The following is a 26067-nucleotide window of genomic DNA, read 5'->3' on the forward strand; positions in this document are numbered from 1 at the left end:
TTGACTGAAGTATTCAAATATTTTTTAAAATTCAACAATGAGAGGTTCGAAGTTCTTAAGAAGATTGGTAGAGCAGGTTGTGGATGACGTTGTTGCCTTTCTTACTGAGCTGATAATTTTGTTTGCAGACGTTTCATCACTATACTAGGTAGCAACATCAGTGCACCTACCGTGAAGTATTGGTATGCTGCACTGCTTGCTATTTATATGTCCTGGTTTACTGAGGTGGGTGGTATCATTTGCGCTTTTCATTCTTAGTGATTGGTATATGAGTCTAGCTCTACATGTTTCTTAGTGGAGTCTTCCTGTTGTGGTCTGTTGTTTAGATACCGGCAGAGTATGCATTATGGATAACGTTGTTTTAGAAGATGTCATGTGGTGTTCTTCAGCTTTGCACAGCTCTGGGGTGCTGCATTATGTCACAGCTTGCTTAAGCAATGCATCTGGTACAGCTCAGTGTGTTGGTGTTGAGATGGTTGCTGATGTAGTTGGGCACATAAGTTGTTTAGGTTGCCTTCCCGTATACTGAAGCTTACCGTTGATCTTGGATTTGACCATTACGTCCAGTAAGGGAAGTCCATCCTTGTTCTTTCTTGCTTAGTGAATCGTATGTTGGTCAGGTTTTGTTTATGAGTTGATGGTATCTCTTTCCCAGTTGAGCACGTTTAGTATTGATGAAAGAGTCATCCATATAGTGAATCAAAGTTTAGGCTGGATAGTGAGAAGGGGTATCCTTTCTGGACTTCACATTACAGTTTCCACTATTAATCCTGATTTCCATAATTCCATGCATGTTAATTTGATTTGTCTGTGAATCTGGCCGTTGAAGATGAAATGGGTTGTGAAGGACAGATTCAAGTAGTTTCAGGGTGCTGTTCTGACTGATGGTTTTTTTGTGTAGGTTGAGGAGAGCCCATCCCCCACCACACACCCCCGACCTCATTTTCGCCGCATTCTACAGAGCGTTCATTGAGAGTGCACTGAGCTGCTGCATCACTGAATCGTTCAGAAATGGCACCGCCTTGGATCGTTAAGCACTAGAACACATAGTGAGGTCAGCTGAGAAAATTATTGGGGCCTCTCTTCCCTCCATTATAGATAATTACACCACACACTGCATCTGCAAATTTACAAGCATTGTGGAAAACCCTACACGTTCCTAACTCAAACTCTTTTCCTTCCTGCCATCTGGCAGAAGATACCAGCGCATTCGGTCTCTCATGTGCAACTGTTTCTTCCGCCAAGCCATCAGGCTCCTTAACGCTGTATGATTACGCTCTATTCCATCTTAAATTCTTTGCACGACTTTGAATCCTGCTAGAAAAGTATTTTATAAATAATAATTCTTTTATCACACTGTAATTTGTGCACCACTGTGCCTATTGTCTTGACATGTGAGGAATTACTATGCTACCTTACGTATTTTGCACTTGTTATGCTCTTTATGCCGCACTGTATATGATTGTGCAGTTTGTGCTGTCCATGTAGCACCTTGGTCCTGGAAGAATGCTATTTTACTATGTCAGTTATATATTGTAGAAACGGCAAATAAAGCTACTCTTGACTCTTAGTCTTGGTGTTGTAAGGTGTCTGTATCACTAATCCATCTCGCAGTGACGCTAACATTGCCTTGGTTACGGAGATGTCTTTGGATGTAATTATAGTACAGTCACATCAAAGGAGATCATAATCTCGACTTCATTTATTCTGGTGATGTTGATGAATTCTTGAGTGGAGTGGATAGAATGATTAAGCTGCTTGCCACGTGTTTCAGTCTCCATTGCAGTTATTTTTCTCGTCTTCTGTGTTGTTGAACTCAGAAGTGAAACTCTGGGTCTGAGGGAGACCTCTGGTTTCTGTGCCTTGGGGAATCAACAGAAGTAGGGTATGCTGGATCCCTCTGCATTCATGATTTGGTAATCAATCTTGCTAATTTCACCTGTCTTGTGTAGATATTTCACAGCTGACACAGACCAAGAAGACACAACACGTCTGGATACACTGGTTACCCTGCATCAACAACATATCAGAAATGACCAACAGACTCCTCCAACCCCTTGGTATCATGATAGCCCACAAACCAATAACTACGTTATGACAGCTACTGACGAGTATAAACGATCTAATTCCCTCTACTAACAGAACCAATATTACAAAATCCCATGTGAAGACTGCCAGAAATATTACATAGGGCAAACCAGAAGAAAACTAGCCATCAGGGTATATGAACAAGAACTAGCCGACAAAAGACATGATCAGCTATCACTTGTGTCCATACACACAGCCAAAGAAGGGCACTAATTCGACTGGGTCAATGTATCCATCCTTAGGACAAGTGAAACAAAGCCATACACGGGAATTCCAGGAGGACTCGCACTCAACCCCAAACTCAGTTAACAATGTGTAGAGGCAGGCCCCACATGCCAACGAGTATGAAACAAAGTCGGAAATGATACTGGCCAATCAGCAAACTGGAACACATAAATAGCAAGCGGCACAGAACACAAGTGTTTCACCGGACGTGCACTGATGTTATCCAGTATGGCGATAAAATATCTGCAAAAAACCTACCAGTTCAACAAACAAGTCAGCGACCTCAGTATGAAAGTTGTTTATGAAGAGCAATGTTGTGATAAGTGGAGACAAACTGCAAAATATTCATCCAGATTATGTTTGCTTTTGTCAATGTAAAGGATCCTTATCAATATCGCACATTTATTCTCAAACTTACATTCCTGTCCTGGGCCTGCTGCAATGCTCCAATAAAGCACACTGGAAGTTTAAGGAACAACATCCGACATTCCATTTAAGCCTTTCACATACTTGAGATATCAACACTGAATTAAAAAAAAACTTCAAAAAAAATCGCATCATGTCTGTTCTCCATTTTTCATAAATTTGATGTCCTCGTCCAACCCAAGGAACTTTGAGACATTTGCAACAACAACAAAAAAAACTGATGTTGATGAAAAAAAGCTCAGCAGGTGTGACAGCATCTGTTGAGAGAAATAACAGTTGGCGTTTTGGGTCCATTGCCCCTTCTTCAAAACAGATGTTAGCCGAGAAAATGATCGCATGAATGCAAAGTTAGCGAGGTGGAAGAGTAAACAGTAGGTGGAAATTATTTCCAAAGACAGTGAAGAAAAAGAAATGTGCAAACAAAGAAGTGGATAAGGGGCCACTTAGGAGAATGAATAGCTGCTAATCGAGACTATTGCTCGCTTACAAAGAATTGTGTGTGGTCATAGCCCATGTGATGATAAGACCTCGTGTATCAGGGTGGGAAAAAGACTTGGGGGAACTGTACTCAAGTCTTAAAATTATTGAACTCGATATGAAGTCCAGAAGACTGCAGAGTTCCTTCGTGGAAAATGAAGTGCTGCATCCCAGCTTGCACTGAACTTCGCTGGAACACTGCATTCAGCCTCAGACAGAGATGTTGGCTAGGTGTCAGGGTGATATGTTGAAGTGTCAGGTAGGTGGACAGAACGTAAGTGTTCTGCAAAGTGGTCACAGTATGTTTCCCAATGTAGAGGAAACAACATTGAGCAGTGAACACAGTAGCGTGGAATTTCAGACAAAATGTTTTTTTCCATCTGGAAAATGTGTTTTGGGGATTGGATATTGAGGAGGGAGGAAGTAAATGGGCAGTCATTGCACCTTCTGTAGTTGCAATGGAAGGTGCCGTACGGCTGTTGGGACTTGTCGGAAGTGAAGGAGGAGTGGATCTAAATATCCCAGAGGAACAGTGTTTGGTAGTGGCATACCGCTGGACGTAGTCGCAGCTAATGATCTCATTGATATGAATGCTGGGGGGAGATGTTTGTAATATTTGTCTCTTGCTTATCTTGCACGAGAACACATCGTCCCTTTTCACAATTTAATTTTCACTCATTTTACATTTTTTTTCTTTTGCCGGTTGTGAAGTTGAAAGCATGTACTGACCCTTGAAGAGACAGCGAATGCTATTTTACACGGAGAACTTACACGAACCTGGCATATGATGAGCTAGCAGTCTCAGAGTATATTGGAAAATTGAAAGTATAACTTTTGGCTGTGCAACAGATACCTGCGTTTTGGTTGCAATTTTGACAGGTGAAATTGTGAGATAAACTAAGAGGAAAAACGAAGGATACATCAGTTGTAGGTGACTGAAGGCAGAGTAAGTTTTGGAAGAATATCGGGAATGTTTGGACCAATAAGAAACGTGGAATTAAGTGGGCTAAAAGGGCTAATTAAATATCTTTAGCAAAAATGGTTAGGGAAAATCCCAAAGCCTGTTATTCATACATAAGGAGCAAGTGGGTAACTAAAGAAAGGAATAGCCCTCTCAAGAACAAAGGAGGAAAGTTCTGCATGGTGTCAGATAAAATGAGTGAGATCCTTAATGAACACTTTGCATCGGTATTCACCAAGAAGAGGGACAAGGCGGATGTTGAAGTTAGTGATAGATATTTGATTACTTTGGGACAAGTCAGCATAAGGAGGGAGGAAGTGTAGGGTATTTTAAAGGGCAGGAAGGGGAACAAGTCATCAGGTCTGGAAATATGTATCTCAGGTTAACGAGGCAGGCGAGAAAGGAAATAGCTGGAGACTTAACAGATATCTTTGCAGCATCCTAAAACATGGTTGAAGTCCCGGAGGACTGGACAACCGCTAATGTTGTTCCCTTGTTTAAGAAGGGAAGCAGGAATAATCCAGGTAATTATCGACCGGTGAGCCTGCCGTCAGTCGTAGAGGAACTGCTGGAGAAGATACTGAGCGAAAGAGTCTATTCCCATTTGGAAGAAATTGGGCTAATCAGTGATAGGAAACGTGGTTTTGTGCAAGGAAGGTCATGTCTTGCCAACTAAATAGAATTTTTTGAGGCAGTGACAAAGTTGATTGATGAGGGAAGGGCGATAGATGCCATATACATGGACATCAGTAAGGCATTTGATAAGGTTCCCCATAGTAGGCTGATGGAGAAAGTGAATTTGCATGGGGTCCATATGGCCCTTCAGCCCTCAATGTTGAGCCGACATGTGGAACCAATCTGAAGCCCATCTATCCTACACTATTCCATTTTCACCCATACGGTTATCCAATGACCATTTAAGTGCCCTAAAAGTTGACGAGTCAGTCACTGTTGCAGGCAGTGCGTTCCATGCCCCTACTATCTCTGAGTTAAGAGAATACCTCTAACATCTGCCCTGTATCGATCTCCTTCAATGCAATCATCCGAAATATTACTTTACTTACTCAGCAGTCCCGTGGCCGCTCCTGCTCAGCATGCACTCTGTCGATTCATGAGGTATGTTTTAAAATCAGTAACCCACATATGTCGGAAGTTTAAATTCAAGAAAATATGTGGACTGAAAATCTGGACAAATTGCGACCATTTAATCATTGTCACTTGTCGGGAAAGAAGCGGATCTGCTCCAATAAAATTATTTTTGGAGGCAACACTGTTGTCGTTATTTCAGAGATCAGGCAGCATGTGTCGAGAGAAAGCGGAGTTACTTGACTTATGCAGAGGGATCATTGGACGAGAGAAAAATAACTCTTGTTTCTCTCCACAGTTGCTGGCTGACCTGTTGAGATTTTCCACCAATTTCTGATTTTTGGCATACACAGCTAAGTTTGCTTTGTTTTGCCTTCCTTACAGTTGTCTGGTCTACATGTGACTCCAAATTCTCAGCGATTTGCTGATATAAATCCGAGATGAAGGTGCTCTTTTCTCTGCAGTTGACAAAAATACGCACAACCTAATGAAAGGCAGTTACTTGTAGTTATGATGTTGTGCCGTTACAGATTCTTGCATATCACAGGGACTGGAATGGCTATTGAACTCTCCAGTGTTTAGATGTTTCAAAAGGAATGGTGGAGGGGGAGAGGTAAAAGAGATTGGGGAATGGCGTTGCTATTCAGGGATAGTATCACAGCTACAGAAAGGGAGGTCATCGAGGGGGGTTTGTCTACAGAGTCAATATGGATGGAAGTCAGAAATGAGAAAGGAGCAGTCACTTAATTAGAAGTTCTGTACAGACCCCCCCCCCCCCCCCCATAGCAACAGAGAGACGGAGGTGCAGATTGGGACGAAGATTTTGGAAAGGTGCAGAAGTAATAGGTTTGTTATCATGGGCGACTTCAACTTCCCTAATATGGATTGGAAGCTACTCAGTTCAAATAGGTTAGATGAAGCAGGTTTTTGTCAGAGTTGTGTCCAGGAAGGATTCCTGATGCAATATGTAGGTAGGCAGACTTAAAGACAGCCCATGTTGATTTTGGTGCTTGGCAACAAAGAATGGCAGGTATTCGATCTCTCAGTTGGAGAACATTTCGGTGATAGTGAACTCAACTCCCTGACTTTTACTATACTCATGGAGAGTGATAGGAGCAGAAGGTATGGGAAAGTATTTCATTGGGAGGGGAGGAATTGCAATGCTATTAGGCAGGAAGTGGGGAGCCGAAGTTGGGAACTGTTGCAATCAAAGAAATGCACAACAGAAATGTGGCGGTCGTTGTGCTGATAGTGCTGGATAGGTTTGTCCCACTGAGGCAAGGAAAGGATGGCAGGTTGAAAGAATATTGAGTGACAAGGGATGTGGAACATTTAATCAAGAGAAAGAAGGAAGCTTATTTAAGGTTGTGGAGTCTGGGGTCAGACAAAGCTTGAGAGGGTTACAAGGCTGCCAGGAAGGACCTGAAGAATGAACTTCAGAGAGCTGGAAGGGGGCATGAAAAGAACTTTAGTGGTCAGACTAAGGAAAACCCTAAGGCACTCTACACTTACGTGAGGAACAATAGAATGACCAGACTGAGCATCAGGCTGATCAAGAATTGTGGAGGGGACTTGCGTCTGCAGTCTGGGGAAGTAGGGGTGGTTCTTAACGAATACTTTGTTTCAGTATTCACTACTGAGAGGGATCTTGATGTTTCTAAGGACATCGTGAAACAGACTGATATGCTAGAGTAAGTTAATATTTGGAAGAAGGACATGCTGAAAATTGTGAAAAACATAAGGATAGATAAATCCCCTGGGCCAGATGGGTTATACACTATGTCACTACAGGATATGAGGGAAGAGATTGCTGCAACTTTGGCGATGATCTTTCAATCGTCACTGTCCACTGGAGTAGTGCCAGATGATTAGAGGGTGGCAAACGTTATTCCCTTGTTCAAAAAAGGGAATAGGGATATTCCTGAGAATTACAGAATAGGCAGTCTTACATCAGTGGTGGGCAAAGTTTTGGAGAGGATCCTGAGGGACAGGATTAATGATTATTTGGAAAACCATAGATTGATTAGAGCTGGACAGCATGGCTTGGTGAGGGGCAGGTCATGCCTCACAAATCTTAGTGATTTATTTGAAGATGTGATGAAGGTAGAGCAGTGGATGTGGTGTACATGGATTTTAGCAAGCTGTTTGATGTGGTTCCACATTCTAGGCTAGTTCAGAAAGTAAGGAGGCATGGGATACAGTGAAATCTGGCTGTCTGGAAAAAGAATTGACTAGCCTATAGGATACAGAGGGTGGTATTAGATAGAAATGAATCGGCCTGGAGCTCAGTATTCCACTGGGATCGGATCTGGGACCTCTGCTCCTTGTGACTTGGATGAGGAAGTGGATGGTTGGGTTAGTATGATTGCCGATGACCCGAAGTTTGGTGGAGCGGTGGATAGTGTGCAGGGCTGTTATAGGTTGCAACGGGACATTGACAGCATGCAGAACTGGGCTGCTAAGTGGGAGATGAATTTCAAACTGGAAAAATGTGAAGTCAGTCACTTTAGAAGGTCAAAGTTGAATGTCGAATGCAGGCTTAAAGGCAAGATTTTTGGTAGTGTCAAGGTACATAGGAGTCTTGAGGTTCATGTTCATAGATCCCTCAAAGTTGACAACAAAGTTGGTAGGGTTGCTAAGAAGGCGTTTTGTGTGTTGGCTTTCATCAGCAGGTGGATTAAGTTTGAGAGCCACAGGATATGCTACAGTTCTGTAGAGTCCTTTAAGATCATGCGTGGAATATTGTGTACAGTTATGGTCACATCATTACAGGAAAGATATGGAAGCATTGAGCAGAGTGCAGAGGAGATTTACTAGGATGCTGCCTGGACTGAAGAGCATGTTTTATGAAGAAAGTTTGAGGAAGCAAGGAATTTTCTCACTGCAGTGAAGAAGGAAGAGAGGTGACTTGATAGAGGTGTAAAAGGTGTTGACAGGCATAAATAGAATGGATAGACCCGAGCCCAAAGCGGAAATTTCTATCACGAGAGGGCATACGTTTAAGGTAATTGAAGGAAGGATTAGGGGAGATGTCAAAAGCAGGTTCTTTGCACAGAAAATAGAGGGTGTTTGGAATGCACTGTCAGCATTGATAGTAGGGTCAGGTACATTAGGGACATTTAAGTGACTCCTGGATCGGCACATGGAAAATAGTACAATTAAGTGTATGGAGGTTAGTCTGATCTTAGAGTAGGATAAAAGGCCAGCACAACATCAAGGGCCGAAGGGCCTGTACTCTTCTTCCATACTGTTCTATGTTCCATGAAAGTCTTTTATTTACACTCACTCGCTCTTACATGCTCTCGTTTTAGCTTGTAAGTCAGAGACTTTATCAGAGTTAGCTATCATTGTGCTGCGTCTCCCGCAGGCACATGATAAAAATCTGGACAGGAAAGATCGAATAACAAGGAAGATCGAATAACATGCCAACAGGTTCTGAGAAGCTAACTGGATCAACTGAGCGCACTTGGAAAGCACAGACCATCGAAGTGCCTTTGAAGTTTGTCTCTGCATTCATAACCGGGATCAGATATGCTTTACGAAGAAAAGTCTTTGCATTTATGGGAGTTGGTTGAGGATGAGTGGGAAACATCTAAATAGAACACCCACAGAACAAGTGTAGCATGATGGTGGGATGGTGGTCATTGACTGTCGTTCAATCTAATAACTAGTAATATTTGCATTCATGAAATCTAAATGCTTGCTTCAATGTTCACATTTTCAACAATTTACTGATACTTTGAAGAGGTGAGATAAATTTTATGTGTTTGTTCTCATTCCTGTTCAGCACATTTTTCCCTTTCCTGGATTTTTGTAAAATAGAAAGAAAAGTGTGATATGGAATTAACAAAGTAAAGTTGCTATGACTTAACTTCTTTGTGCATCAGTGTTCAGTGAAGGTGATCTTTGGGAGACTTCATTTTGAATAAATTGGAAAACGTTACAATTACAGGACATTTATAACCGTGAAAGGAAAAAAAAAAGGCGTTCAGCTGTGCAGCGCTTGAGGAAAATTTAGGTACAATGAATGGATGGAGCAATTAACTGTAATCGTGTAGTAAAGTGACAAATTCAGGCTCAAAAAGACTTAATAAGGCTGATTTGGAATATCCTGATGATTTCTATTTAAGTGGAGAAATCATCAGTTCTCATAGAAATGTGTGGTTCAATAATACCGCAGAATAGTAACGTTGTTGCAGGGTGACCTATTTGCGATACATGCATTTCAAACAATGAGTTTTCTCCATAAAAGGGAAGAGTGAAAAGTAAGGTTGGATAGCTCCGGTAATAAATAATAACATTATATTTAATTAACAGTAGTAACTTAGCACTAAGAAAATATCCAGGGTTGAAAAAATGGAAAATAGAATTATGGTGGATATGGATGAAAGGCAATAGCAAATAAACAAATATGGCAGATCAAAGCCTTTGGCTGTTGGGTTTGGAATTTATAGACAGAAATACCGAGGTTCAGAAACGTTTACATTGAGGGAAATGTAAATAGAGCCTGAAATGCATTTTTGTAACAAAGAAGAACTTTCTCTGACATGTGTAATGATTTCCAACGACATTAGTAAGTTTTTTCAATGACAGGAAGGTTGGTGAAGTTTTGAGTAATGTGGTGGGCTATTGTCAGTTGCAAAGACATGTTGATAGAGCTGACCTAGTAGATGGCAGAAGGAGTTTAAAACGGAAAAGTGTGAAGTCATTCAATTTGGAAGGTCGAATTTGAATGCAGAATACGGGGTTAAAGGCAGGATTCTTGGCAGTGTGGAGGAACAAAGCGATCTTGGCGCTCATGTCCACAGAGCCCTCAAGTTGCTACCAAGGTTGATAGGATTGTTAAGAAGGCACCCGGTGTGGTGTCTTTCATTAGCAGGAGGATTGACTTTGAGAGCCTCGAGGTTATGTTGCAGTTCTGATCACATTGTTATCGGAAAGATGTGGAAGCTTTCGAGAGGGTGCATTGGAGATTTACCAGGATGCTGCCTGTACTGGAGGGCATGTCCTATGCAGAAAGTTTGAGGGATCTAAGGCTTTTCTCACTGGAGCGAAGAAGGATGAGAGCTGACTTAATACAGGTGTACAATTTGTTGAGAGGCATAAATAGAATGGATAACCCGAGACTTTTTCCAAAAGCAGAAACGTCAATCACGAGGGGGCATAATTTTAAGGTATTGCAGGCAGTTTTATGACTGATGTCAGAGGTAGGTTATTTACTCAGAGAGATTGGAATACACTCCCACAGTGGTAGTAGAATCAGAGACATTAGGGACATTTAAACGTTTGTTGGAAAGGCACATGAAAGTTATTCCAATGAAGTGTACGTAGATTAGTCTGATTTTGGAGTATGATAGAAGACTGGCACTACTTCAAGGGCCGAATGGCCTGTATTGTGTTACACTGTTCTATGTTCTTTATGTTCTATCACATCTTGGAGGATAATGTTCACCTGAGATATTTAGAAGTTTTTAGGTTGGCAGGAATCTGGAAAAAAGATGTTTTGCTGTGGTCTTTCTCATTGCCCTTTCATATTGGCCTTTTAGGTTTTTGTGTCTGATGTTCGCATTATATTACTATTGTTTACTTTCAATGGAACTGAACTGAACTGAAGTGGAAATTTGCACACATGAAGTAAAATTACACGATGAAACCTGTAAACTTCAAATGAAAACACAGAGGAAGGAAACTCTTGATATTGGGGTTTAGTGTACAGAGCTGGACTGATCGTATGAAGTATCACTTAATTCATGTACCTGTCTCCATATAATGTAACTAATCAAGAGTAAATCAAATCTTGATGAATTGTACTTCTCATCTGGCACTCAAGACCACTTATGTCCACAGCAAATTAATTACCAATATCCAGTTCAAATGTACGGAACTGGATCTGGATCCTCTGATAGTAATCATGCTGAGCTACACGACACCATATTACTCAGACAGTAACCATCTTGAATGATGACATCTGCACACACCACATCAACTTCGACATGTTCAACAATAAATGCAAATGTTCTCATCCAAATACATCTCTACAGAATGGAGCAACATGAACTTTAACAAGCTAAACTGAACGAAACATAATGAGCTGCAAAATTTACCAAAACAGATTTTTTTTCAAGGCTGCTGTACTATATTAGAATGTTGTGCACATGGTCAGCTAGTTGGAGACTATTTCACACTTTCAAGGGGATGTGCATTTATGTGTAGGACGTCACATTGACTGCAGCTTAACAATCTACAGAAGGGAAAGTTATGTCACCTCCCCTGACCTCCCCTAATTTTTATTGCATCAAAATGTATCTGCTTTTATATTCCATGCCAAAAGCCATGTATATTGTGCACAACTCATTTAAAGTTGGGTACTACTCAAGTGCAAAATTCGTTGAAACCATTGCTAAAACCTAAAAAAATTGTATCATTTATGAAGGACTTCAGCAATGATAATATTTTTGTCATTGGGTATTTCACAGCGGAGCTTGGTCAGCAACGCCTTAAAGGCCAGTGATTTCATCATACTGTAAAGATGAGCATGATGTTATTCATTATTTGTTCAAATTAGTGCAGTCTGGTAGACAATGAAAACATCTAATTAGCTCCCTCAAGTCTGCCATCAGTATATACTCGTGAATATTTCAGTGCAGTTCACATCACTCTCAGAGCTTCTGATAGAAATGCATGTCTCACTCAAAGGCCTGATCTTTGCAATTTACTATCCCGCTCTCGCTATTGTCGGGATCCCAGGTAGAGTATTAGAAAAAGTAATTCATTTTTGATATCATTTATTTGCCGAATTATCTTTATCCGTACTCTTATGATTACCAAATCCCAACGATTCAAATAAACTTGCTCTTCTTCGCTCAAAGTGTATAATTTTTACAATTTAATGGCAAATATTTTTCTCTCTATTTCGAATGGTTCCTCCCATTTGCAGCATTCTTTTCTCCAGTGAACATTATTTCAAATTCATGCTCATTGTATAGCATCTGTTGTATCATTGAACTGCTTTGGTGACATATTTTCGATACTTTAAATATATAGTTTCTCCATTTCATTGTCCACTTACTCTCCCATGTTACAATGATAATTAATTTGCCTTTCATTCACTCTAAACACGGACAGTAAATTTATTGTCGATAATTGTAATTTTTGTCAACTGAAATAGTTTATTACGTTTATATTTTTCAATCTAACAATTCCAGTAATGTAATTTCTCAACTTGTGTTGCTGTCGCTGTCAGTATGAATTATCACAATGTTTCATTTTCATAAATTAATTCTATTCCGTTATTGATCTACCCACTGCATGCAAAATTAACTGTCATCCTGGAATTCATGCACCTCGATTATGCTGCGGGTATTGCTTCTGTTAGTGAATTCTTGTTGCTTTCACTGTTTCCATTCTGTGATTCCATTCTGTCACCAACTCCGTCCCTGAGGATGAGACGTTTTCTTTTTTATCTTATTGTAAATGTAATTCTCTTGTATTATTAACTGTTGTGCTGTGTAAATTTTCAGACCGCAGGTAAGGTGTACACATATTTGTGATTATTGCGAAGAAAACTTCTATACTGATTGTTATCACACTGAATGAGACTGTCTGTTGTGGGATTGAAATGCTTGATTTCCACAATTACTTATTGAGTTCAGTCTTCTTTTCGTAAATACATCACTTGAAAGAATACTATAAGACATACAATAGTTGAAAAAATACAAACATGAAAGATTTGATTGTTTTAAAAGTGAATATATTTATTAAAATTCACAGAATGCAATACTTAGCTTTTAAATCTAAAAACAAGACACCATTTAAATCCGAAGCTGTGCATCTCTATGACTCTATGACTCTAGAATAGTTGCTGACAGGTTCACAGTGTCTTTGCTGTGTGGTGTGCTATGTTGATCTTTTGTTCAGAACAGTTGGAAATTTTTATTCATTCCTCGATTTTATTGAGGCTGGGTAACTCCAAGCATCTCAAGCAACTAAATAAATAGTTTCAATATCAACTATGGAGTAAACCTGTCATTCCTACCAATAGGGTAGAGTACTACTGACAAAGGGTTGCATTATAGGTGTGATGCCACTTGAATGAAACGTGATCAGCCAATAGTTTCGTTTACTCACTTTGACGCTATGCTTAATAGGTGTCTTATTTGTGATGTTGCTGGTATTAGCACTATATACTCGCTTTTAGTCTGCTCTTAAGGTCAAAATATCTGAATCAGTCACTAGTCTTGATATATTAAGGTTTTCTAAAGTTCTAAAAAAAGGGTCACTGGACCCAAAATGCTAACTCTGCTTTCTTTACACAGATGCTGCCAGACATACTGAAATTCTTTTTGAGAAATCTTTGTCTTTGTTTATAAACTGCTTTAATTCTGTTTCTCTTACTTTGTCAATGATGTCCAACTTTGCACTAAATAACTTAATTACAGATAAAATAGTTACAGAAGTTGTCTGTTCTCGTGTATGTGACACACCTCATCAACCCCCTGCCACCTTCGCTTCAATGCATGACATTCATCTTTTTCACTTGTTCTTTGCATCATTCTTAATTTCCTCTGTTGGTGATCTGTACTATGTTTTTACAACTCAGGTGAAAATTTTCAGCATAGACACATGTTGTCACATGTAATTGGCAGTAACCAAATTTCAATTAAATTTTGAAGTTTAACAATTCAACTCCAATCCTTAAGATAGATTGTTGTTTGTTCGTAAAACTTCAGTTGTCATTTGAATACCTGTCACCCTCTTTCTCTCAATCACATTGGCACATAAGCAGTCTGACATCTTCCTTTGTTATCTTCATTCTTTGTTACAGCAAACCTGGCAGTGATTGTGATCCTCTCCCGAGGAAGATGCAGTCTCTCCAGATGTATCACATATTACATGATATCAATGGCGGTGACAGATCTGTTGCTCATGATCACGGCTGTGATATTAAACAGGATTGCTGGCATTTATTTCCCACTTAGTTTCTTGTCTATCACGCCAGTATGTAGTCTCCGTTCTGTCTTAAACTATGGAATTATAGATTGTTCTGTCTGGTTAACAGTCGCCTTCACTTTTGATCGATTTGTGGCCATTTGTTGCCAGAAGTTAAAAATAAAATATTGCACAGAGAAAACAGCAATTTTGATCATAGGAACTGTGTGCACATTGAGTTGTATAAAAAATAGTTTCCTGTATCTTATATATGAACCTGTGTACATAACCGACAACATACCCTGGCTCTGTGGGATGAAATCAATGTTTTATACTTCACCATTTTGGATCGCATTTGACTGGACTCACCACATTTTAACCCCTTGTCTTCCATTCATTCTGATTTTGCTACTGAATGCTCTGACCGTAAGACACATTGTAGCTGCCAGTAAGTCCCGTGGGAGACTGCACATCAAGAGAAGTGGAGAAAATCAGAGTGACCCTGAGATGGAGAAGCGAAAGAGGTCCATTATTTTACTGTTTGCAATCTCGGGTAGCTTCATCCTTTTATATTCACTGCTTCTTATAACCTTCCTCTATGTACGAATTGCAAGAGTTAGTTACTTCTCTGGTTCGAATTTTGATGAATCAAACTTTATTCTGGACGAAACTGGATTCATGCTTCAGCTTTTGAGTTCCTGTGTCAACCCATTTATTTATGCAGGGACCCAGAATAAATTCAGAGAGGAGTTAAAGAATGGGGTCAAATATCCTGTGCATCGAATTATTAAATTATTCAAATGATGGAGACAATAAAATTCTACTTGAATTTTGTAAGCGCTATGTGACGATTGCACAGATTCAGGAACATCCCTTACTGCAAGATTCCATGTCATAATTTAGTCCCATGTAATTTTCAATTCTCTTTCCTATGCCAGCTCAGACTTCATGTATTTCCTGCTGCACTAACTGCCTAGGGAAATGGAACATTCATGTAAGGGCTGCAGTGCAACGTATATTCTGTACATTTTATAGTTTTATAGTGACAAAGGCAGGAGGAGACCATCTGGCCCATCGAGCTTGCTCCACCATTCATTAACATAATGAGTGATCTATCCATTGTCTCAGCTCCTTCTACTTGCATTATCCCCATAACCCTTAATTTCCCTACCATGCAAAATCTTACCCAACTGTGTGTTGAAAATCTTGAATGAATCTCTACTGTTTCCCTGGCAGAGAATTCCACCATAGATTCACTACTCCCTGGGAAAAGCAATTTCTCCTCATCTCTGTCCTAAATCTACTCCCTCAACCTTGAGGCCATGTGCCCTTGTCCTCGTCTCAACCAGAAGTGGAAACAGCTTCCCTGCGTCTAACTTACCTATCTTTTTCATAATTTTATATGTTTTTATAAGATCCTTGGAATGGTAGTAGATGGGAAGTATTCAGCCTGGAGATTGGTGATCAGTGGTGTTCTAAGGGAGCGGCACCCAAGAATGAGAGATAAATTGATAGATGTATTCGATGGTAAGTGGCATAGATCGAGTGGAGACCCTAGAATTTTCCCAGGGCGGATATGGCTATCATGAGGAGGCATACTTTTAATATTATTGGAGCAAAGTTGAGGGGAGATGTCAGAGGTAGGTTCTTTACACAGAGATTGGTGGTTGCGTGGCATGCACTGCCAGCGGTGGTAGCAGAGTCACATACATTATAGGCATTTGAGAGACCCTTGGTTAGGCACATGCATGATAGCAAAATATAGGGCACGTAGGTTAGTTGTATCTGAGACTAAGATAAAAGATAGGCACAACATTAAGGACCAAAGGGCCTGTACCGTGCTCTTCTATGTTCTATGTCATATGTTCTGTCCCCTCTCATTCTTCTAAATTCTAGCGAGTATAATCCCAGCTGACTCAACCTCTCCCCATAGGGTAATGCCCTCATCTCCAGAATCAATGTACTGAGTTTCCTCTGCACCACTTTCAAAGCCAATTTATCCTTCCTTGAGTAAGAAGACCAGAACTGCTCACAATATTCCGGTGCGGCCTGACCAACACCTTGTACAATTGCAGCAGAACCTCCTTGTTCTTCAATTAAATTTCTCTCGCAATGAAAACCAACATTACGTTTACTTCCCTGATTACCTGTTGGATCTGCAAATCAACTTTTCCAGATTCATGTATGAGTACTCCTAAGTTCCCCTGCTGAAAAACATGCTGCAATTTTTAACCGTGTCAATAATACTCTGATCTATGTTTATTACTATCAGAGTGGATAACCTCATATCTCTCAACATTGTACTCCAGCTGTCAGACCCTTGCCCACTCACTTAAACTAAGTGAATCTCTCTGAAAACCTTCCACATCCTCTGCACAGTTTGCCTTTCCTCTCAATGTGGGTGGCACGGTGGCACAGTGGTTACCACTGTTGCTTCTTAGCGCCAGAGACCCGCATTCAATTCCTGCCTTAGGCGACTGACTGTGGGGAGTTTGTATGTTCTCCTCGTGTCTGCATGGGTTTCCTCCAGGTGCTCCGGTTTCCTCCCACAGTCTAAAAATGTGCTGGTTAGGTGAATTGGCCATGCTAAATTGCCCGTAGTGTTAAGTGAACGGGTATATGTAGGGGAATGGGTCTGGGTGGGTTGTGCTTCGGTGTGGACTTGTTGGGCCGAAGGGCCTGTTTCCACACTGTAAGTAATCTAATCAATTTAGAGTCATCAGCAAACTTGGATACTATAAACTCGGTCTCCTCTTCCAAATAATTTATATGTATCATGAACAGTCGCGGGGTGAACATCACGTACTGCTGTTCCTGTTTCAGTCAAGGGACATCAATAAGCTGGTTTGGCATGGAAAGTAAGTCATAACATGTACTAGAAAAATGACCTGTCTGCAGTCAATTATTGTAAATCATTGATCACCAGGCAGCATCAGAACGCCTGCTGAAATAAACACACACACACAAAACAACAATAGCAATAAAAACAACAACAAATTACAGCAGCAAGTATCTAAACATCACCATCAGTAAGTCCAATTTCTGAACTGGTTCATGAAGCACAGAAATAAAAATACTTGCTTCCTTATAGTTATGTTTTGTTGAAATTTCTCACATCTGGTCAATTTGCATTTTATCCATTTAACCTCTTCCTTCATAACTCTAGATTAGTCTGTTTTGTAAATTGAGCACGAAGTGTTATCTTTGACGAGAAGTTCAGCTTTGTACAGGCACTACGAAAGGTTTTCTCTTCTCCTTCTGTATTGGAGAAAGTGGATCAAATTCTCATGGAAAACATTATTTCACCTTTAGAGGCAGTCAAGCAACAGCAAAATCACCCCTCTATATTGCAAAGACAGTATCTTTAATTCATAGATATTTTACACGTATCAAGGCGATACAAAAACGAAATAATCAAATAAACTCAAGGCCTAGCCTCCTAATTTCATTTTTTGTACAACGTTTTTGTGTCCATAACGATAATTAGTTGTCTATTAGAAAAGGTAACATAGAGGAGGCACAATGCCTCAACACTTTAAAATCTATGTTTATATTTAAGTACCTATAATCTTCCCCGTAATTTTGCAATGTCCAAAGTAGGTGGGAAGGCAAGTAGTGAGAATGATACGAAGTAATGTAGATGTTACTAAAAGTCCACAAGGGACATAGGTAGGTTATCTGATTAGAAACATTCTTGACAGAGGAAATTTAACGTAAGAAAATGTTAGTTCATACATGTTGGTACTTAAACTCAATGTGTAAATACCTTGTGGTTGAAATTAGCAATGATAAATGAGATTTAAATAAAAACAATACAGTTCAAAAGCAGGACAGAGTACAGAATGTCTACGAAGACGTTTAGAAAGAGCATGCCTAAAAGTCAACCAGAAAGATTTTAAAACGTTAAATGAGCTAATAGAAATGTTTAAATATGAAACTGATTTACACAGCGATCATTGGCCGAAAAGAAAATTTGATTGGATATCTAATAATAGAAAAGAAACATTATCATTTGTTGAGGTATATTGCATCATTCTTCACTATAGAGGATGGATCAGATGTTCCAGAAGCACAATAAGTAAGGAAGAAGAAAGGAAAGGCTGACTATGGGAGACCATAAATATCAAAGAAATGGCACTGAGCAATTTCTTTGGAGTGGTTAGCTGTAATATTCGATTCCTAGCCAGTCTTATTCGAAGGATTTTAAGGAAGTGACAACTGAGATTTTTCAGAGATGTCCCGTTAGATTCTAAAATGAATACAACTCCGTTATTCTAAAATGAAGAAAGACTGAATGCACGAGACCATAAAACGATGAACTTAACATCTGCTGCAATGAAACTGTGAGAATCTATTTTTAATTCGTTTATCAGGGCAACTAGATATTTTTAAGGTGTCCCTGTCGACTCAACATGGTTTACTGAAGAGATAATTTTCAAAAACAATTGATTACATTTCTTAGGGGAGTAAGTACGTGATGTGAATGGAGGGACCCTGTGGGCACACTGTAACGAGATTCCCGGAAGACACTTTATAAGATGCCAGATCAAATGGCCTTGCAATAGGTGCAAGCTAATATTGTAAGGAATCGGATACTGGTTTGCAGAGAAATTTGACTTGTAATGGAAGGATAGTGTGATCGCAATTGCATGCTTTTCAGTTTGGCAGCATGTAGTGTATAGAGCATCACATGGGAGGAACAAAAGCAGAAATTGTTGAATAGCACTTAACCGGTCTGATAGCATCTGTTGGAAGAAAATAGGATTTTAACGTGCCAGGTCCATTCCTGAAGAAGGCTCATGTGACACAAGCATAGTACGCCTCCCTCTGGGCCAAAATGCTTGGGTTCTGATCCGACTAACTCCAGAGGACATTGTAAAAAAATCTTACCTTGATTTGTATAAATCTAGTTTCCATTCTCAAACATACATGTGGTTGTTAATAATGTGTTCAATGACTCTATCAGTGGTCAGTGGGTGAATTGTCATCCAACATTGTGGTATAAATGTTGGGTGGCACGGTGGCTCAGTGGTTATCACTGCTGCCTCACAGTACCAGGGTCCCAGGTTCAATTCCAGCGTTGGGCGACTGTCTGTGTGGAGTTTGCATATTCTCCCCATGTCTGGGTGCTCCAGTTTCCTCACACATTTTAAAAATGTGCGCGTTAGGTGAATTGGTCATGCTCAATTGCCTATAGTGTTAGGTGCATTAGTCAGAGGGGGATGGGTTACTCTTCGGAGGGTCCGTGTGGACTGTTGGGCCGAAGGGCCTGTTTCCACACTGTAGAGAATTTAATCTATTCTAATGTAAAAAATCAGATCACTGTTGGTAAACATGCTATAAGATTGTCCTCAACCAGCATCCGATTAACAATAATCTGCTCATTTACACTTAAGTCTACCCTTGCAAAGGCCGCTCAACTTCCTGTCAACACAACAGTTTAAGTTCAATCTTGGGACAAAATATCTGAATTTCGGAAATAATATGTAAGTGGCTGCTAGCAAAATCAAGATGTGGAGGAAGATGTTTGTAGTAGTTAGATTTCATTAATCTCAGATACAAGATATCCCAGGATTGTGTCTTGGATGCAGCCATCAGAAAATTATGGAATTAAAACTGTGTGCTAGGAGGCCATTTGGCCCATTGTATCTACCACAAACCGCTGAAGGCAATCTCATCCCGCTGACCATGCATTTCTCATGGCCAATCCGGCTAAACTGCACATCTGTGTACTGTGGACAGAATCTGGAGCACCCACAGGAAACCCAAACAAACTCTACAAATTCTGCACAGGCATTCGCCTCAGCCTGGGAGCGGCCCTAGATCCCTGGCATTTTGCAGTAGCAGTGTTAGCTAGTAAGCCACCATGCCATCTCCTCTTCAGCTGTTTTATCAATGATCTGCCATCATCTCAAGATGAAAAGTGAACATTTTCGCTAATGTTTGCAAAATGTTCATCACCATATGTTCCTCCTCATACACTGAAACAACTGTTGTCAAAGTGCAGCTAGTCCTGGATAATATCCAGGCTCGGGGTTAAACGTATACGTGATATTTGTATTGTTCAATTGTCAACCTATATCCATACCTAAAAAGGCAAGATAAAATTATTTCCCCTCCACATTCAATGGCACTATTCTTACTGAATCACCCATTATCAATATTCTGGCAGTTAGCAGCAAACGAAACATGAGTTAGAAGAGCTATGTAAATGCTGTAAAGAAAATAGCAGATGTGGGGCTAGGAATAGTGCAGCAAGTGACTCACCTCATCACGTCTTTCCTGATGCCAAAGGCACCATTCAAGTGAGTGATGGAATATTCCTTACTTACCTGTATGGACGCAGCAACAACTAAGCTGAAAAACATCAACATCATCCAGAAGAATGCAACCTACTTGATTGGCAACACAACCAAAGAAAAACTTCCTTCATTACCAAAGCTCTCTATTAGAATGATGGACCATATAAAAGACGAGCCACACATGCCACTTTTCAAACCAGCATCTCTACTATCCAGATGAAAAGGGTAGGAGAAATATGGCAGCGACACCACCTGAAATTGCTGCTCATTACCTTGACTGAAGAACAAACGTTTTGTCGCTCCTTCAGTGGCACTGGGTGGAAATCCTTAAAATCACCTCCTTTCCCCATATCCCTCCCCACTGCCGCCATAACCATTATGGCAATGTGTGTATAACCTCCCTGATTGGACTGCTGCAGTTCGAGACGTCACTCACCGTCACCTTCTCACGTTCTGCTTGGCATAAGACCTAATTACTGACCTAGCTGGACATGTTTAAACCCCATTAAAGGATATTGAGAAGATAATACAAGAGCGATGATTCCTTGCTTTTAAAAACAAATGCTTTCATAAACTTTCGGATTGCTGGACAGTCCAGCAATTTTTGTTTGTCCACGTTATCCTTGAATCGAGTCACGCTGTAGGCCATTTCAGAGTTTATAATCACTGTCTTTGTTGCATGGTTGAAGTGACATGTAGGTCACATAGGGAGTGCAGGTTTCCTTTCTGAAAGAACATTCGGACACGACAAAAGATAGTTTCAATCTTGTTTGACATCAGGTATGGATATTATATTATAATGTGTTCATGTCATTCCACAAGCAGCAGGGTGGCACAGTAGGATTGGAGGGAATCCATGACCCAAAGGTCGATGGGTCAAAGCAAACGTCTGCTATTTGTATTGCTCCGCCCATGGGCGTGGCTTCGTACAGTGAAAGTCAAAGTGTTATGACACGGTTGGAATCTCTTCTCCTAATTCAACGAAACACCCAGTAAAGCTCATCTCACCTCGTAATCTGTTAAAGTATGAATGACAGAGAACTCCCAATTCCACTATTTAAAGAAAAAAAATCAATTTTGTTCTTTAACTCTAAAAGTGATCATTAAACAACAACTATTTGCAACTACAGGCCTCCTTTCCCTTAACTGTTTGTTATCAGACTCCAAATCTATAAAAAAAATTGTTCGAATAAAAGCTCCGATTAAAATTACATTAACTTAATTTCAAAACCATCTAGGGGCTCTCATCATCAGCGTCTGTCTTCATTCAGCTGCAGATCTCCTTGGATCATCTTCAGTCTTTCATATGGAAGAGGTGTTTTGAATGGCAGTTATTCTCTCAAGATGACAGTGACTCGCACTAGCTAACTACCAAAATGTTTGATTCTTTATACACGTACTACCAGATCGTCTCATTGGTTCAGTATGGGCAAAAACAATTAATTCAAATTCGATTGGTTTTCATATCCTGGGACATAGTTTTAACTGATTGGGTTAATATGAAGTGTTGTGAAAACAGCAACCAAAACGCAGGTCCTTGTTTCACAGCCATATGTTTCATAATTTCAATTCTCCAGTACATACAGCGACAGCTAATCTGTCACATGACGGGTATCTGCAAGCTCTCAGTGCAAAACAGCTTTCACTCTCTCTTAAAGGGACAGTACACGCTGTCCACTTCATAACACCTTGCCCTTTAAAATAAAATTAACCATCATCATGAAGCTATCTTCTGAGTCAATTTTTCAAATGAAATATAGAAGGCTTCAACACACCTTTCTCATCAAAATGTGGCAGTGTTTAACATATTTGTATATATCATTATCTTGTCTCTTCATCGCTATCCTGTTACCTTGGCTTTCCTGACTAACTCACAACTTCTGGAGTTCAAATTCTCTCTGCGTTTCTCTTTCACTTTCATCTCCTTCTCCTTCTCTTTGCTCAGCTAAGAACCTTCTGTCTCTATCTTTTTCCTCTCTCTCTCTTTCTACTCTCTCTCTTTCTCCTTTTCTCTCTTTTCTTTACCTTTTAACTCCATTTTCCCCAATTGTCAATCGACTGCACTTGTCTGTTTCTCTGACACACCTAAGAGCTTTACTAACTCCCTTGCAAGTTCATCTTTACTGTTGTCCTTGGATAAACACAATTCTACCGTCTTTGCTAATTCTAAAATTGTGGCCTTTTTCTGATCTTCTAAACTTTCTTGGCAAATTTTGAAATCATCTCCGAGTCCCAGGACCTCTTTAGCAATTTTAAGAGCCGTTTCTCACACTTTTACTTCAATGAACCATATGTAACTGAAATTAAACAAATTGTCTCACCTACGTTTCATTTAAATATATAAGACACTATTTGGCAAGTGTTGAAATCTACTGGGATCTTTTGTTCTCCAAATCTGTTGAAACCTGTCCAAATCTCGGATTTGGTCTGTCTAAACCTGTGCAAATCACGGACCGAGCCCCCATACTGTTATGACACAGCAGTAAATACTTTTGTTAATTAAACCAAACACCACGCAAAGCTCACCTCGCTTCGTAATCTGTATGAGTGACAGAGAATTCCCAAATGCCAGTATCTAAAGAAAAAAATGTTGATTTATTATTTTACTCTAAGCGTGAATGTTAAACAGCAACTATTTACAACTCTAAGTCCTCTCTCTTGAAGGCTTGATATCTGCCCCCAACATTTCCAATAGAATACCGTATTAAAATTACATCAACTTAATTTTCAAAACAACCCAGAGGCTGTCATTGTCGGATCAGTCTTCTTTCAGATGAAGATCTCCCTGGATGATCTTTGGGTTTTTACTGCAAAGGTGTTTCATATGAAAAAGGTCCCTTTAATAGAGAGAATTTTGAATGGCAGTCGCCCAAAAGATGGCAGTTACTCTCAATGGCGAATTTTCAAAACGTCCGTTTCTTTATTTCCATAACATCGGCTCATCTCATTCATTCGTGGTTGGCAAAGACAATAACTTCAAATTTGATTAGGTTTTAGTATCCTGGGGCCTAATTTAAACTGATTGGTTAAATTCGAACTGATGTGAAAACAGCAACGAAAACTCAGATCTTTGTTTCACAGCCAAGTGTTCAATTTTCAATTTTCTACCGCACTCTGAGACTGCAGTCAGTCACATGACATGTGCCTGAAAATTCTCAGCGTAAAACAGCTTTCACTCTCTCTGAGGTACAGTACACATCTTCAACTTCATAACATGCCAAGCCTGCACTAACTGATGCCACCTTCCTTCAATCTTATCTACATAATTTCCAATGCCTGCACATCCTTCTTGTAGTGAGATGATTAGAAATGCATGTACCAGTCCAAATGTGGCATTGCTAATGTTGTTTACTGCTGAAACATATCTTGATTTATTTATATTCTATGCCCAGAAGATTAGGGTCATGCCATACACGGTCTTGACTACATTGTGTTGTCACTTTCAGGTGACTGTGGTTCTGCAAACCTAGGTCCTTCTGTAGGTTATGCCATTTACTTCTCCCCATGATTTTCCAAAATTTGCCATCTATCATTTGCTCTGATTAAATTCCATCTGTCATTTCACTATGTAACGCTGCAAACAATCTATTTGCTGATGTATCCACTGGACAGTCCTCCTCACTACCTGCAGCTCTCCCAAACTTTATGTCATCGCCAAACTTTCTAATCAGAGCACTTATTATCTTTCAAATCATACATTTGCATTGCAAATGACAGAGGTCACGATCCCTGTCGTACGCAAGTTTTCACCAATCTTCAGTCAGAAAAATGTCAATCATTAATGTCTGTCTTCTTTGACCAAGCCAGTTTTATATCTGTCTTATGAGCTGACAGCACATCCCATGTGACTTCACGTTCTCCATTAGCCTTCCATGAGGAACCTTGTCAATGGCCGACATGAATTCTATGCCGAAATATCCACTGCTTTGTCCTTATCATTCATCTTTTCACTTCAAAAACAAAACTCAATCACATTTGCAATACAAGGCCACCGTGGCATAAAGTCATGCTGCCTATCACTAATAAAAGCATGCTTTTCAAAATGTGAATAAAATCTCTCCCTGATAATCATCTCCAATATAATTTCCCCAACATTGACATGGGGTTCACCGGCCTGTGAATACTTGTATTATCCCGGTTCCCCTTCTTAAAAATAAGAACAACGTTTGCTTTTCTCTTGTCCTCTGCGTTCTTGCCTGTGACTAACCAGGGCACAAAGGTGGCGTAAAATCCCAAGCAAATTCGTCGCTCACCTTCCTCGGTCTTCTGGGATAGATTGCATCAGGTTCTGGGGCTTGTTTACCGTAATGCTTTTCAAACCTCTTGACATATTCTCCTTTTATATCGACATGTCCGGGAATATTAATATATTTCTCCTTAGACTCAACATGTAACATGTCCTTCTCCTTTGTGAGTTATTTGTTAAGGACCGCATTCACATCTTCCAGCTCCACGATTAAATTTCAATTCTCGTCCTTGAGTGAACCTACGCTTTGAAAAGTCTTGGGATTTTCCTTAATCATGTTTGCTAAGGCCATTTCTTGGGCCACTTTAGCTCTCCTAACTCCTTGTTTAAGTTCTTTCTCATGTTCGTTATCATCATCAAAGGCTCTGTTTGTGTTCAGTTTCCTAAACCTGTGCTTCTTTTCTTTTTCTCACTAAGTTGACAATTTCTCACGTCATTCAGGTTTCCTGAGTCTTTCCATCCTTATCCTTTACTTTTGCAGGAACATGTTGATATGGAGCTTTAATCAATTGGCGTTTTAATTTTTTTCACATAGCAGATACCCATTCACCTTCAAACATCCATCCCCAACCTACATTACCCAGTTCCTGACTGATGTTTGTTGTAAATAGCTTTCCACAGTGTTTTTTTTTTGTTCCACGCAAGGATTACTGTTATCGTGACCCAGAAGTAACTTAAAGCTGATGAAATGATGGTCACTGTTCCCAAAATGGTCCCCCACTGAAGTGTCGATCATCTGGCTTGGCTCATTCCTCAGTACCAGATTTAGAATGGGTCCTTCCCGAGCGGGACTTTTGCATACTGCTTTGAGAACCCTCCTGGATGAACTGAACAAATCCTTCCTATAAGTGAGTCCAGGCCAATTCATGGGAAGTTCAAATCTCCAATCGCAACAATACTGTTATTTTCACTTTCCCATTGTCTCTTGTTCGCGGTTGAGAGGCCCTCCGTACTGATTGCACGTTGCCTAGTCCAGTGTCCAATTCATATGGCCTCGCTGGAGTAGTCTTCCAAATAGTCCTTCCTCAATCCAGCTGGGATATTCTTCCTTGTTAGCAAGTCAATTCCCCCACCACTTTTATACGCATCGCCATCTCGCCTGAAAAAAAATCAAAAACCTGCAGCATGAAGCTGGCTTATACCTATCGCAACTAAATCAGTAATGAGGGCAATATCACAATTATTGGCACTAGTCCAAGTTCGAAGTTCATATGTTCTTCCAGTCAACAACCTGGCATTGAAGCAAATGCATCTTGGAGCACCAGTCCCATCGTGTTCAGTAATGTCATCCTATCAATCCTTCCTTTTAGAGTTACTGGCTTTCGTCT

General features: G+C 40.1%; 1 protein-coding gene across 1 annotated transcript; it reads left to right on the forward strand.

Moving 5' to 3' along the window:
* Positions 1 to 11940: 11940 nt before the first annotated feature.
* LOC148149484 (putative G protein-coupled receptor 139) lies at positions 11941 to 14995 on the forward strand. Its single transcript, XM_087990227.1, has 2 exons — positions 11941 to 12010; positions 14088 to 14995. The coding sequence occupies exons 1-2, from the start codon at positions 11941 to 11943 to the stop codon at positions 14993 to 14995; spliced, it is 978 nt and encodes a 325-aa protein (XP_087846353.1).
* Positions 14996 to 26067: the final 11072 nt, after the last annotated feature.

The sequence above is a fragment of the Chiloscyllium plagiosum genome, unplaced genomic scaffold (assembly GCF_037043375.1).
Source record: "Chiloscyllium plagiosum isolate Xiang-an unplaced genomic scaffold, Cpla_swu_hap1 HiC_scaffold_8, whole genome shotgun sequence".
NCBI classification, from domain to species: Eukaryota; Metazoa; Chordata; class Chondrichthyes; order Orectolobiformes; family Hemiscylliidae; genus Chiloscyllium; species Chiloscyllium plagiosum.